Below are 14,390 nucleotides of genomic sequence, written 5' to 3' on the forward strand. Positions count from 1 at the left end.
ACAGGAGATGCTGGATTCGCAGGCGCGGGTAGTGCTCGTCCGCGACCATGGCGCTGCCAGTCAGATATTGTGCGCCGGCTGGAGGTTGAAGGAGAAGCTAACGGATGGAGCCCACATATCAGCAAGAGGGAGAAAAAGAGGGGTATTATGGGACATAAAAGAATACACTGGCTTTTAGTCATCTGCGCGTGAGGCCAACGTGGTAGAATATGTCGAAAATGACACGATTCAAGCTAAGCAAGAATTATAATGACATATTTCAAATAGACGAATAGTAATATTATTTTTCCAAACCTCTAAAATCGTAATAGTACCGATCAAAAACAACGATCCTCTATGGTCGCAACGCTATTCCCCAACCTATCCTGCCGCACAGCCTCCCTGCCATGTGGGGTCAACTTGTCAGTTACAGAGCATGTCCCACGTGTAAGTAATCTCCTCCTCCACATCCTCTCCTCCCTTTCCCTGTTCTTCTCATCCTAACTGGGCGACTCCCATGGCCGCCGCCTCCGCCGGCGGCTCTCTCTCCACCGCCTCCGCCTCTCTCGTTCCCACTCCCACCTCAACCCCGGCCCCTCGCCTCCTGCGCAGGCGAAGCACCAAGCCCACAACACGAGCTAGCCCCACCCCCAGACCAAAAAAGCCGCCTCCTCTCTCCTGCGCGACCACAACCACTCTCGCCCACGGCCCCGCCCCCGCCCCCGCGTCGAAGTCGGCTGGGTCATGGAGGGACCTGTGCAGCCTCAACGCCTGGGTGGTGCGGGACTACCGCCGCCTCGTCGACTCCGTCGGCGCGCTCGAACCGGCGCTTCGGAGGCTCTCGGACGAACAGGTGGCGTGCGGAACTAACACCCCTCCCCCTCCCCATCTCAGCGAGTGGTTCATCGATTCAGCTTGTTTGCTAATGGTTCTACTTTGCTCGGTGTGGCTGACGTGGACAAACAATGTGCGCGTTTGCGTGCAGTTGAAGGCGAAGACGGCGGAGTTCCGCGACTGCCTAACGCGCGGGGAGACACTCGCCGACGTCCAGGCCGGTGCGTCTGCTGCTCTTACTGCCATTGCCGAGCTGCACCGTTTCCTTCGAGAGTTTGGGTTGGTTGCTAGTTGTCTGATGTGCTGATGCGTCTCTCCGTGTCTGTCCACTCCAGAGGCGTTTGCCGTGGTACGCGAGGCGGCTAGGAGGACGCTTGGGATGCGGCATTTCGACGTCCAGGTGCCCATGTTTGTCCGCATAGTTGGAATGTTAAGGCACGAGTTGGTTCTCGTGATTGAGTTTTGTTTCGTTGGTGCAATTCGTGCAGATAATTGGTGGTGCTGTGCTCAACGACGGCTGCATTGCAGAGATGAAGACAGGCGAGGGGAAGACGCTTGTTTCCACACTTGCAGCTTATCTCAATGCGCTTTCAGGGGAAGGGGTTCATGGTACTGTATGAAATCTCATCTTTTAAATTTGTCTTGTAAACCTATCTGACTTAGGTGGTTCCACTCCATTGAATACTGATCAATTTAATGCATGATCCTAGCTTCGCATATGTCCTTTGTAGTGGTTCTGTTGGACAGCTGAAGATAGTGCACTATTGTGCATCTCAGTTATTTGTCAAGTCAATATGAGCTTAACTTTCAAGCAAAATTTAGGTTGCGTGCTTGGTAATTAGTTGTCTTTGCAAGGCCAGCCTAGCATAGTGGGATCAGAAGCCCAAGCTGGGTCAGTGGAACTGGTTTGGTTTGTATATGATGAGGGAATGGTTCTATAGTATTTTGCTGAAGTGCATATTGATATTCTGTTTCTTTAACACACGAGTGATCTTGTGCATGTTATTCTACTGCTTTGATGCTTTTAAGAGATAGATTGATTAATTGTTTAAACATTGCAGTACCACTGTTGTTTAAACATGAGTAAATTCGAAGTGATTGCAGTTGCAGTTACCATGAAATCCATGCTTGTTGGTCAAGCAAATATACGATCTGACCTGCATTACACATCTAGTGTTAGGTTATGCTCTAGTTAGCTCTCAATGTCTATCTTCCCTATTTCACAATTAAGCACTGTGATCCTTTTTTCAGTGGTGACTGTAAATGATTATTTGGCGCAGCGTGATGCTGAATGGATGGGCCGTGTTCATCGCTTTCTCGGTCTTACTGTTGGTCTGGTTCAGGTATATGCATTATGATAAATAAGGCTTTAATAACAGTGTTTCACATTCCAGATCACCTTCTTACAGTTTGGAAACACCTGATGTTGCTACAGTAGTTTGTTGAATTAGCAGAACAGGCAAACATATAACAATCTTTTGCTCTTCTTTTGTATATATGGCATATGCATAGGCGGGTATGAAGTCAGATGAGAGAAGAGCCAGCTACAGATGTGACATTACATACACTAACAACTCGGTGAGACGCTCAGTAAAAAAAACAGCTCTTTTTTAATCGTATCTCGTGGTTATCCAGCTTAGAGGGACAACCTTTTCTGGTGGTAATTTTGTATGACCTTGCTATGGTGAAATGCTAACTTGGGATAAACAATCATGTCCGGTCAATGAGGACTTTACTTGCCATCTTAGTTATCTGTTAGTATGAGTTGAGATCTGGAATTTTCATTATATCATAGTTCTCAAAAGCTTCACATCCCCTGCAGGAACTTGGATTTGACTATCTTCGTGACAACCTATCTCGAAACAAAGAACAACTTGTTATGAGATGGTACATTTGAGACTGTTTTCACTCTCACTTCGCAAAAATGTGATGTCTCTATATTTGCTCTTTTTTCTAATTATTACTGCATGATTTGATAGGCCAAGGCCATTCCATTTTGCTATTGTGGATGAAGTGGACTCAGTACTTATAGATGAGGGGAGGAATCCATTATTAATAAGTGGAGAGGTTTAATCACTCAGTACTTCTTGAACCTGATTCCTTCAATGTCGTTTGAGTTTCTTGACCTGTGAAATGTGACATACTCCACCGTTTTTTTGTCATTTCACTAGGATAATAGAGATGCAGCTCGGTATCCAGTTGCTGCTAAAGTCGCAGAACTTCTTATGGAGGGTGTTGTGAGTATTTTGTTATTGCTAGAAACTACATACTACAATAGTTCACAGTTCCAATATTAGTTCCTTCAAATGTTTGTCTATGTTGATTTATTTCTGCAGCATTACACCATCGAACTAAAAGGCAATAATATAGATCTGACAGAGGAAGGTGTAGCACATGCTGAGATTATTCTTGGGACAGATGATCTATGGGATGAGAATGATCCGTGGGCAAGGTGTTGTTCTCTATTTGTTTTTTATGTAATATGTACCTTTTTGTGTGATTACAATCATTTCCCTGTGTGCAACTTTGGATCAATTAGCCAATTTTGCTATTGAAATGCAATTTTGGATATGCCTTCTGCTATAGGATATACGTATGTGTGCAAGCAACGAAGTGAATCAGACATGTTACAATTCTTCTGTGTCAGCCTTAAGTCAGATCATTGTGCACCTTCTTTGCCATGGTTGCAGTTAGCTGCTGAATCAAAATGATAAATAATGGCATCACACGATGGGGACAACTAACTTAAATGCAAGTTGGGACATTCAATGCCTAGTGAATAACCATAACTTCTCAAATGCTGCAGGTTTGTGATGAATGCTTTGAAAGCAAAAGTGTTCTACCGAAGGGATGTCCAGTATATTGTCAGGGATGGGAAAGCTATTATAATTAATGAGGTACTCTCTGAGTTTCAGTATTTCTGAAAAGAATGCCATTAGTTTCTTAGTAGCTGTTCTTATTTGTATATGTTCCTAGTTGTACTTGGCAGCTTGTGCAGGAGAGGCTTTGCATATGTACACACACATATGCACTTGTATATCTGCCTATTTGAGTTTTTGGAAGGGATATTGGCACTTTACTGAATTACACTTTAAATGCTCGTGGAAGCTCATTAATGTTTTTTTTTTAAAGAAAGTTATAAATGTTTACTGGGATACCAGATTTCTTCAATGATGATACATTTTGTCCACACGGTTTTTTCATTTAGATAAAAATCGGAACCAATATCATCCTATCCAATCAGCTTTTAGCGGTCCCATGTAACTGGCAATACACCAGAGAAAATATCTTTGGACTATCCTATACAAAAAAAATGAAGTAAAACGTCAGGACACAGTTCTCTTCCTAGTATGTATCCACTAGCTATCAAGTCCATCCTGGAGCTGGTATTTTGTCTTAGAGGCTCTTTCATTTTCATAATCCTGGGCAACTGAGCAGTTGGTAGCAAAAGGTTTCTATGACAACACATGCAATTTGACAAGCACAATGTAACGAATACTGATCGATGATGATGTGTTGTGTGATGTGCCAATGAAAATGTCCATGCACACTAATAGCTTGTGATCAGTTTTTGCATGAAGAAGCCATTCATGACTTATTGAAAGTTCCGTTTGCTGATTAACTCTTTTTTTTATCATGCTTTTATCAATTATGTCTTGGAATCTTTTTATGCTTTGAAGAAAATTTTCTGTGTACCTAACGTCCTAAGATAACATTCATCCATACTGATCCAGCGATCCTTCAAGTTGGCTGAATGTTCTTCAGCACATGCACTGTTTTTTTTTTGGGTAACATAACATCAGAACATTTCTTTTCATCACATTTGTGAACTTTGATTGACGTCTATCATATATCTATTATGTTCTCTTCATCTCTTGATAATATAATTCACGTTGCCTATTAGTTCATAACAATTGCATGCTTTGGAAATCCTGTGGTTGTATGATAATATTAATTCTTTTCCAGCTAACTGGCCGAGTTGAACCCAAAAGAAGATGGTCTGATGGTATCCACCAAGCAGTAGAAGCAAAAGAAGGCCTAAAAATCCAGGTCATTTTTTACTTACACATTGCCACTTTACATTGATGCTACTATTTTTATAATTTTCTGAAAAAGTTTATGACAGTTTCTGGTGTGCAATGCTAATTGCAAATTAATCAGGCAGACTCAGTAATTGTGGCTCAAATCACATATCAGTCACTGTTTAAGCTTTATCCTAAGCTTTCTGGGATGACAGGAACTGCTAAGACAGAGGTATGGTGTTTATTAGGTTGCTTTATGAATAATCTATTCATCTGTACAGTTTATTATTCCAAGCTGACAGGATAATGCTGCTTTTACAGGAAAAGGAGTTTTTAAAGATGTTCAAGATGCCTGTTATTGTAGTACCTACGAATCTGCCAAATATACGGGTGGACTTGCCTATCCAAGCTTTTGCGGTGAGTCTTGAGGAAGTGGTTCCTCCCTTTGGTACTAGAAAAAAAATTGATTGATTTTGTTGCTTTCGTAGACTGCAAGAGGCAAATGGCAATATGTACGGGCTGAAGTAGAGTCTATGTTCCAATTAGGCCGCCCTGTTTTAGTTGGAACTACAAGGTGAATTCTATTTTTTGTTTTAGTAGTTAATACAGATTTTATCTCATCACCACCATATAATACACCTCCATGCCTACTGGAAAATTTGGTTGTATCAGTATGAGATTATTAGTATTAGATATTTTTTTCGTCTATTATGATTTGTAGTACTTCAGGAGCTAATGAAACTGAAAAGTACAAAAAGTTTGTTGTGTTCAAATATGTTTTTTTAGCAAATTCAAATTTGCTTGTTATCACTGTGGGCAAGAAAAAACTTACTAATTAGGTTTCTTCAACACTTTTATCTCCATTCATTGTTGTTTGTGATTTTATGCTGCTGGGAATTTGGTTTTTAGCAACATTACCTTTAGATGGATGCTGACAAAGTAAATTAGCTAGTTCCTCCTTTGCATTAGCGAAAATGAAGTGAACTGAGAAAGCAGAAAAAATTAGTTTTACTACTGCCTTTGTCCCTTGACACCTGTTTATTAGAAAATAAAGAAGTAAATTTGGGTATTGATTTGTGGGAATGCACCCTTATTTACTTTGGAGAAAACCTCCAAATTTAAAGGGGCAGGGCAGTAATCATGACCATGTTATTTGCAGTTGCACAGTAGCAACAGCTCCAAGATACCTGTCTGTTTCTGTTTTTTTTTTAAAATAGATAAACTACCGAAGATAAGATTTTGATATGTTTATTTTGGTTGTAAGATGCTAGGAGATAAAATTTGGTTTAGAGATCTTTTCATAGGATGAAAACCTGTTCAGAAAGATGTAGGGTGGCTTATTGTTATCATGACCCAACTAGTGAAGTGAGAGAAAGGGGTAATGAGGATGCCCACTGTAGTTCCATATTTTGCATGTGCAGTTCTGGATATAAAGCTCACCTTGTGTGGGCTGGATTCCTCCTTGCATAATAATTAAAGGTAGGGCTGCCTAGAAATTACCTTCCCCAAACCTCACCTTGTGTGGGAGCTTTCAGCATTGGGTATGCCCTTTACCGTCTTGGGATGCTTTTCATACAGCTGTCTAAACAAATGGTGTCTATATCTTTTGCAGTGTCGAGAGTTCTGAATACTTGTCAGAGCTACTTAAAGTTCGCAATATTCCACACAATGTCCTTAATGCAAGACCAAAGGTTTGTAAAATGTTTGCTTTAGTTTAACTTCTTGTCTTGTTCTTTTCCATTGATAAAATTGCATTATTCCTGACAGTATGCTGCAAGAGAAGCCGAAATAATTGCCCAAGCTGGAAGAAAACATGCTATTACAATTTCAACTAACATGGCAGGCAGAGGAACTGACATTATTTTAGGTGGTAATCCAAAAGTAAGTTCATGCATATGTTTAGCACTGCTCACCAAGACTCCTTTTTGAAAATGTACAAAAAGTCAAAACAGATAGCAGCATTGTTAGTATTTTAGTTGTTCACACCTAACAGAAATATGGTCCATCTTTTCATTGCCAGATGCTTGCAAAAGAAATAGTAGAAGATAACATACTTCCATTTTTGACCCATGAACCTCCTGATATTGACATGGAAGGGGAATCCACATCCCACAAGGTGGTTCATTCAGATCCTTTTCTCTGACCCCAAGAACTTTGCAGGGTGTTTCTCACTATTTCCTTTTATCATGGGCAGGGTCTCTCAAATATAGAACTTGGTCCATCATCAGTAGGTCTGCTTGCCAAAGCTGCAATCATGTGTAAGTACTTGAGTATTAATGGTTGTATATTAACATATAATGACTTATCTTTGTGTTGTTTGGCTAACTCTTTCACTCTTTTCACATATGCTTCCAGCAAAATATATTCACAAAAGCGAGAGAAATGAATGGTCTCTTAGTAAGGCAAAATCCACTATTGCTGAATCTATAGAAATGGGTCAAATGATTGGGATGGAGAAACTGCAAGAGCGCATGACTGAAGAGTCTGAGATGTACCCTCTTTGTGATGCAATAGGACTTGCTTATCTCAGTGTTTTAAGGGATTGCGAAATTCATTGTTCTGCTGAAGGTGCTGCAGTGAAGAGATTAGGTGGGCTCCATGTAGTAGGAACTTCTTTGCATGAGTCACGCCGAATTGATAACCAAGTAAGATGCTGATGTGGCAGGAAGCACCTGAGCCTTTGCATGCTGCTTAGCCCTTTATATCATATATAATATATAGCCCTATGATTCTGGATTAAAATAGATTTCTTATCCATCAGCAGCAGCTTTCATTATCTTACACTGCACGCATCAATGCACTGATGCAGTATTAACTAGCACAGTGTCACAAAAAGAACCTGTAGAAATTCTGTCTTCATATGGTGTTATGCATTATTCTTTTTAGTAAATGTATTTTTTATATTAATGAATTTTTATGTTATTTTCTGTTCCCTCAGACTAATCTATCTGAGTCCTTTCAAATAATCATGTACTAATTTATTAAAAAGCATATTTAGAAGTTGGAACATATTAATTCTAGCTAAAGTAATGTTTCCTTGCCCAATTTCATGTATGTATTATATCATCTTTTTGTGATCTTGTTGGGTTTCATTTCTAGCCTATCTCATCCTGCTTGTGACAAAAGGCTTTCTTGATTTTGATGCTCTTGTTTGCTACCACTGTACAATTAAACCGGCAAGCTTTGTTTTTCCCAGCTGCGTGGCAGAGCAGGCAGACAGGGTGATCCTGGGTCAACACGGTTTATGGTGAGGTATGTTTGTTCCCCAACATAAATACTTTAGCCTGCTAAACTTCTGTAACTTCTAAAATGATCTGATAATAATATATGCTTAATGAATTTGACAGTGTCTAACTTTTTGTACTCAGCTTACAAGATGATATATTCCAGAAATTTAATCTGGACACTGAATGGGCTGTGAGGCTAATATCAAGGATAACGAATGATGAAGACATAGCTATCGAGAGCAATGTTGTTGTGAAGCAGGTCAGATTTGTATTTTATTACAACGCCATATTCAAGCATCGTATGGTTGGTGGCATCACAGTGATAATCTTGCTTACGTTTATCGAGTCTTCAAAATGCAGCTTCTAGGCCTTCAAATCAACGCAGAGAAATATTATTTTGGAATAAGGAAAAGTCTTGTTGAGTTCGATGAAGTCCTGGAGGTATGCAACTGCTCCAATTTCCAGTACTTGTATTCTGTAGTATGACTTTTTGCTATTCACTTGCATGAATACCTCAGGTAGCAATCTCCTTTTTTTAACAGGCACTCTTCTTTTACTATCATTTCTATTGTGAATACCCATTTTTACTCTTGTTATCCTTTTCTCTTCAAATCATGATTGACAGATCTTGTTGTAGGAGTGCAAATTGGTGCCCCTAAGGGTCTTCACTAACCCTTGTTAGTTTAATTATTAGTACTAGCTTTCCAAATTTGGTCTCATTTGGAAAACTTGTATTCATGAGGATTGGCAATAGAAATTATAGTAAAAAGGTATTCACAGTAGAAATGATTGTGAATGCCTTTCAGTTTCTAGTAGCATCACAAATATTCATGTGGATTATTTTGTTCATACCTTTGATAGGTCCAAAGAAAGCATGTATACAACCTTAGGCAGGTGATATTATCTGGTGACTCTGAAAGCTGCAGTGAACAAATTTTCCAGTAAGTTAACTATTGCCTCTCGCATGAAGCTTTTCAATGTTGTTTATGAAATGGTAGAGCTATAAAGCATATTCTTTTGAATAAAAAATGTAGTGTAGAAAGAATTAATAATCCATCTTACTTTAAAGTCATTGTTTTTCCTCACTTTGTCAACACACCTTTCCAAAACGATGTTTGGCTCTTACTTAAATCATTATATGTAGTCACTGTTTTGTTCAAAATGCTGCTATTTTATTTTATTTTATTTTATTTTTCATTGACAAGCCTTTAATTGAAATTTTATTAGGTACATGCAAGCGGTAGCTGATGAAATTGTTTTGCTAAATATTGATCCCCAAAAGGTACTTGCTCTGTCCTGATCCTTAAGTTCATTTTTGAAAGCATTTATTTTCAGTGCCATGTCAGTTGTCAAAATTATATATTTCTTTCAGCCACCCAAGGCATGGAATCTGGTAAAGCTTTTGGATGAATTTGTTGGTCTAGGCGGAAAACTACTGAGTGGTAATATATACAAATTATTTTTAGTTCATGTTATTCTATAATGGATATTCTGATTTCTGAGATGCTCTGCAGAAACATTCAAGGACATCCAAGGGCAAAACCTACAATCAGCACTTGAGGAAATGCAAGGTTGGGGCCCAGTTAAGGCTGATAGTTTTGCTCTTCCAAACATGCCGATGCCGCCCGATTCACTTAGAGGAATTCGAAAGAAAACATCTTCTATAATGCGGTGGTTTACCATTTGTGTTGATGATACATCAAAGTATGTTGTGATATGATACACCTATATATATGGCACAATATAGCATTCAGAACAATAGTTATTGATTTGAAAGTTTATATGTTGCTTCTTTTTTATAAACAATACAGGAAAGGGAGATATACAAACACTGCCAATCTGCTCAGGAAATATTTTGGGGATTTTCTAATAGCTACCTACTTGAATGCTGTTCAAGAGTCCCGTTACGATGATGGATATATAAGTGGAATCGAGGTACGATTCTCTTTTGAATTTGTTCACAAAGTTTGTCTGGTCATAAACCCTACCCAAGCAATATCCATGTTTTTGTGGACTCTGGAGGAACTTCTGTTTTCCCCTACATGAAATCTTATTGATTGTTTAAACATCAACTCTGTAAATTTGGTCAATATCAACACTTTCCTGTATGTAGCATATTTGATTTATTTATAAACATATTTATCTCTGTTCAATTGCAGCGGGAAGTACTTTTGAAGACTCTTGATACGTTATGGAAAGACCATTTGGTAAACATGAACAAGCTTAGTTCTGCTGTAAGTCATGCCTTGAGATGTTTTGCTTTTGAAATATTGACATCTGCTCTTCTTTTTCGAGAACATGTTCTTCAAGCTAAATAAAAAAAAAGGAAATACTGTAGATGAAAGAATGTTGTCTGTGCTTTAATTGTCAGCTCATGTCTTATTCTGAATACTGCGGTGTTGACTGGATTTTAAACCTTTTTGCTAGGTGAACGTTCGGAGTTTTGGACACAAAAATCCTCTGGAAGAATACAAGATCGATGGCTGCCGCTTCTTCATCTCAATGTTGAGTGCCACACGACGTCTCACCGTGGAATCCCTTTTGCACTACTGGTCGTCTCCGATGGAATCCGAAGAGATCTTCAACACAGAGGATCAATAGCAGAAGACATCATCTCTTGTGTGGACTTCTGTTGCAAGTTGAAGACAGGTGAGGCACTAACATGGTTAATTAGCAAAGGCACAAGTACATAAACAGAAACCACGCGGCGTGTGTTAACCGTGTAAAACCACAAGCTGACATGGCCACAGTGGCATCGATTTCGCGCTGTGGCTGTGTGCTAACATCTCAATGCACAAGAGGATAACTGGATAAGTGTGGACTGCAAGACAGTGCACCCTTCTGATCCCGCATCAGCAATACGGCAGAGCCACCTGCAACGCCGCAAAGTTGGAGCTTGTTTGCACGCTACAGCTTGGAAGTGGCTTAATCTCGTCCACATTGTACTGTAGTGCTTAGATTAGATCGTCGTGATGATGACTGTTCTCTCCACAAAGTCCGCTCTGTACCTTTTTCTGGGAGCGACAATATTTGCCAACCCTTCCCGACTGCCCGAGTAGGTCAACTGGTGCGGCACGTCTGATGAGGTCCTTTCATTCGCTCATCGCTCGTCAGACGGGGAACAGGAGTGCGTGCGGAATCTCTTGCTTGTGGATGAGGAACTCTTTGTGCAGGTAGGTACGCAAGCTAGTGGCCATGCTTTGACATTGCAAGTTGATGCTTTTTAATTTTTGGCGCGTGTGATGGTGGCAATTTGTGAGTCAACTCTCCGGAGTCTGGTAACGATTTAACCTGTGTGTGTTTTGGACTGGTGGCCACAGTTTGTATATGTTGCTGTTCCTGCCTTTTTTTTTCAGTGTATGGATAGCACAGTGATCACTGATCAGTGATACCGTGCACTAGCTTGTTACGCACTTACACGTGGGAAAAGGATGATGGTGCTGCTGCGTGCACGAACCCATGCAAGTGCGATGCATCGAAACATCTGGGCCAGGTTTCAAGTAGCCTTTTCTGCTGGATGGGTCCTGGTCCTGCCAATCTGCATCGCACACACTAAAGCACACCAAGCCAAAACAGCACACATTTGCACCTTGCATTGCATATTTGCATTTTCACGCGTCTGTTTCGCGTGGGCGGCTCCACTTGTGTGCCGCCTTTTCAGGCAGCGTCGCCGTCGTCATCAGCCCGTCGTCGCGACGGCGACGCCCGCAGGCTAGCCAGTGGCGGTTCCTGACGTGCGCGCGCAACCACCGGCGTTGCGTACGCTTCGCTTCGGCCTCCTTTCTTAATGCTTCGTCGTCGTCGGATCGACTGGCGACACACACGGGCTGGATGCACGAGCTGCTGTGCTGTCTGTCGCCGAGACACAGTGCTCCTCCATGGCTCCATGCCTACAGTGCATCGGCCAGTGCTGTGCAAATTACCTTGCCAGCAGGGAACCAGTGCCATCCACACGTAGACATTGACTTGGACCTACCTACCTACTGTATACCACCTGCGTGCTTGATGCTCAGGTCCTCGAGACCGACTGATGCTCACTCCAACAACACCACCCAAACATAAGACTCATTCGTCCTTTGGATAGCACTACAGGTAAAGAATTCAATACCTATTGGATATCTTCTCCAACAACAGGACACAAAAGAGAATCCTGTCTGTAAATGGGTTTACAGAAGAAATGATGTTTATATTTAGGTTATGCCTCTCAGGCAACCAAAATAGATCTCACGTATAGGTACTCTGTTGGAGACTGATTTTGGACCTCTTGCTACCGGTTTGGGTGCCATATGGTCCGCTTGTTGAAGACAGTTCGAGGGACATTGACTTGGACCAAGACCGACTGGTGCGAGTGCCGTCCTAACTGTGCTGGGACTTGGGACACGAGACAGCAGACTCGCCGGTGCTGTGGCTGGCACTAAGTAAACGTAGGCTACTGAATCGCAGCGATGGTGCAGATTTCCTTCTCTTCTCTGTTGAACGAAGACCCTTCCGCACCACATCTGTGCCCATGTGGCCATGTGGTCTAAACTCGAAACCCAAGGATACGGGATACGTTCCAACTCATCTCTCTCTCTATATATACATACTAGTCCTGTGTTGTACTCCCTACGACTCAAAAAATCTCACTTTTCTGAGATTTTAAATGTATTCAAGTTTAATCAAATCTATAAAAATATATTAACATTTATACCACCGAATAAATATCATTAGATTAATTATGAAATATAATTGCATGTGAAAGCTTTTTGGAGATATAAATGCATAAACTTGATCAAACACGTCCTATGTCGCTCATTGTAAAAAGAAAATAGAAAAAATAGAGGTATATTGGTGACTTAATGTGACCAAACTTTAGAAAACGAGATGGTATAACATAGTTACTTTTCACCATATATATGCCTTCACGACTTTATTTACAGCTTTCACGAAGATGCCTAAAAACGTTGATACCTTTACCTACATCGATCTAGACTCTAGAGGCCTTGGAGCCTTATTCTTGGTGCATAAAAGAAATCCATTACTCAAAAACGGAATTGCAAAGGTTTGATATCTTTGTTATTGCCTCTATAAGATGTGATGGCACTTAAGATTCCCACTATGAAGCCAACTGTTAGCGCACAAACATGTAAAGATTATATTATTGACACATGCACAAATAAAAAGGTAGTGGACAATAGTAGAATAACAAGGTGCACAAAGATCAACCTTTCCTTATCAGTAGTAAAGTGTTTTTTACTGCATACTTCCTCTATCCTGTAATATAGTGCATTCTAAGAATTTTAAGACAAATTAAAAGAGAACATAAAAGACGTATGTACTCTCATTTAATTTTCTAATCAGATGCTATCATCAACGTGATTAATGGTGATTGGTTGATATAAATGAAAAGTATTTAATGTAAAATTGATTTTTGTCCTCTAGAATGCATTATATTTGAGGATAAAATTTGAATGCTAGAATGCACTATATTATAGGACAGATAGAGTACAAAAGTGCAGCAATTTACAGCTAAATTAGGCTTCAATAGGATCTTATTATAAAGCTTTCAGCTCGATATGCTACAATATATGCATAATAAAGATTTCTTATATTCATGGATTAACAATGGTTCTGTAAAGGAATCATATTGTGTTGTTTCAAAACAAATTGATGTTTTATAGGCAGTAAATTTTGGAAAGCACGGGCTGCTATATATGCATGGGAATAAATATATAGATATCTGTATAGTCCCACAGGAGGAACCACTTGCACGTGGGAAAACGATTAGCCTTGGGAATAGATACCACCCACGACCACGAATCACAAGATGCAACATCATCTGGTTTAGGGTCCGTTTGGCTAGGATTTTGGTTTTGGCTTTTGGTTCTAAAAGCTAAAAGCCCAATTAAAAGGTTTGTTTTTGGAGACTGTTTTTTTAGAAGCAGCTGTTTTTTCGTAGTATATTTTTAAAAGCTGGTTTAATTTTGCTTTTGGCTTTCTGCTGTCTGCTTTTCGAAATTGATGTAATAAAAAGCTCTTTCATAGTTGTTTCAAGAGAGATAAAAATAGAAGGTATATTTTATACTTATTTAACCAAACGGCTTTCAGTTTTTCTATAGCTCACAACTCACAGCAACTTTCTCACAGCTCACAACCCATAATAGCTTTTTCTCACGGCTACAGCTCAACAAAAACATACCCTTCTTTCGTGGTAGCTGCACGCGTTTTCTTTTGAGATCCTTGGCTGTGGCTGTGGCTGTTGCTGTACGCATGTGGACCATAAAATAATACATATCTATATGTATATATAAAGATTTGTTTAACATAGCTCCATTCTCATAAGAAGCTG

The 14,390-nt window shown here is 40.1% G+C and overlaps 1 protein-coding gene across 2 annotated transcripts; it reads left to right on the forward strand.

Moving 5' to 3' along the window:
- Window positions 1–446: 446 nt before the first annotated feature.
- Window positions 447–11,447, forward strand: LOC136486499 (protein translocase subunit SECA2, chloroplastic-like). Of its 2 annotated transcripts, XM_066483400.1 has the most exons (30): window positions 447–832; window positions 965–1,034; window positions 1,149–1,213; window positions 1,302–1,422; window positions 2,065–2,156; window positions 2,326–2,391; window positions 2,636–2,700; window positions 2,793–2,880; window positions 2,985–3,050; window positions 3,150–3,265; window positions 3,620–3,710; window positions 4,780–4,863; window positions 4,975–5,067; window positions 5,157–5,252; window positions 5,324–5,409; window positions 6,448–6,526; window positions 6,603–6,716; window positions 6,856–6,951; window positions 7,030–7,093; window positions 7,191–7,480; window positions 8,032–8,087; window positions 8,204–8,321; window positions 8,423–8,503; window positions 8,924–9,003; window positions 9,290–9,344; window positions 9,435–9,504; window positions 9,577–9,766; window positions 9,874–9,997; window positions 10,222–10,296; window positions 10,490–11,447. In XM_066483400.1, the coding sequence occupies exons 1-30, from the start codon at window positions 497–499 to the stop codon at window positions 10,661–10,663; spliced, it is 3,201 nt and encodes a 1,066-aa protein (XP_066339497.1). In that variant the 5' UTR covers window positions 447–496; the 3' UTR covers window positions 10,664–11,447. The 2 variants fall into 2 exon arrangements, with proteins under 2 accessions (XP_066339497.1, XP_066339498.1); XM_066483401.1 differs by lacking the exons at window positions 447–832; window positions 965–1,034 and having other exon boundaries at window positions 1,150–1,213; window positions 2,094–2,156.
- The last annotated feature ends 2,943 nt before the right edge of the window (window positions 11,448–14,390 follow it).

Source organism: Miscanthus floridulus, chromosome 10 (assembly GCF_019320115.1).
Source record: "Miscanthus floridulus cultivar M001 chromosome 10, ASM1932011v1, whole genome shotgun sequence".
Taxonomy (NCBI): Eukaryota; Viridiplantae; Streptophyta; class Magnoliopsida; order Poales; family Poaceae; genus Miscanthus; species Miscanthus floridulus.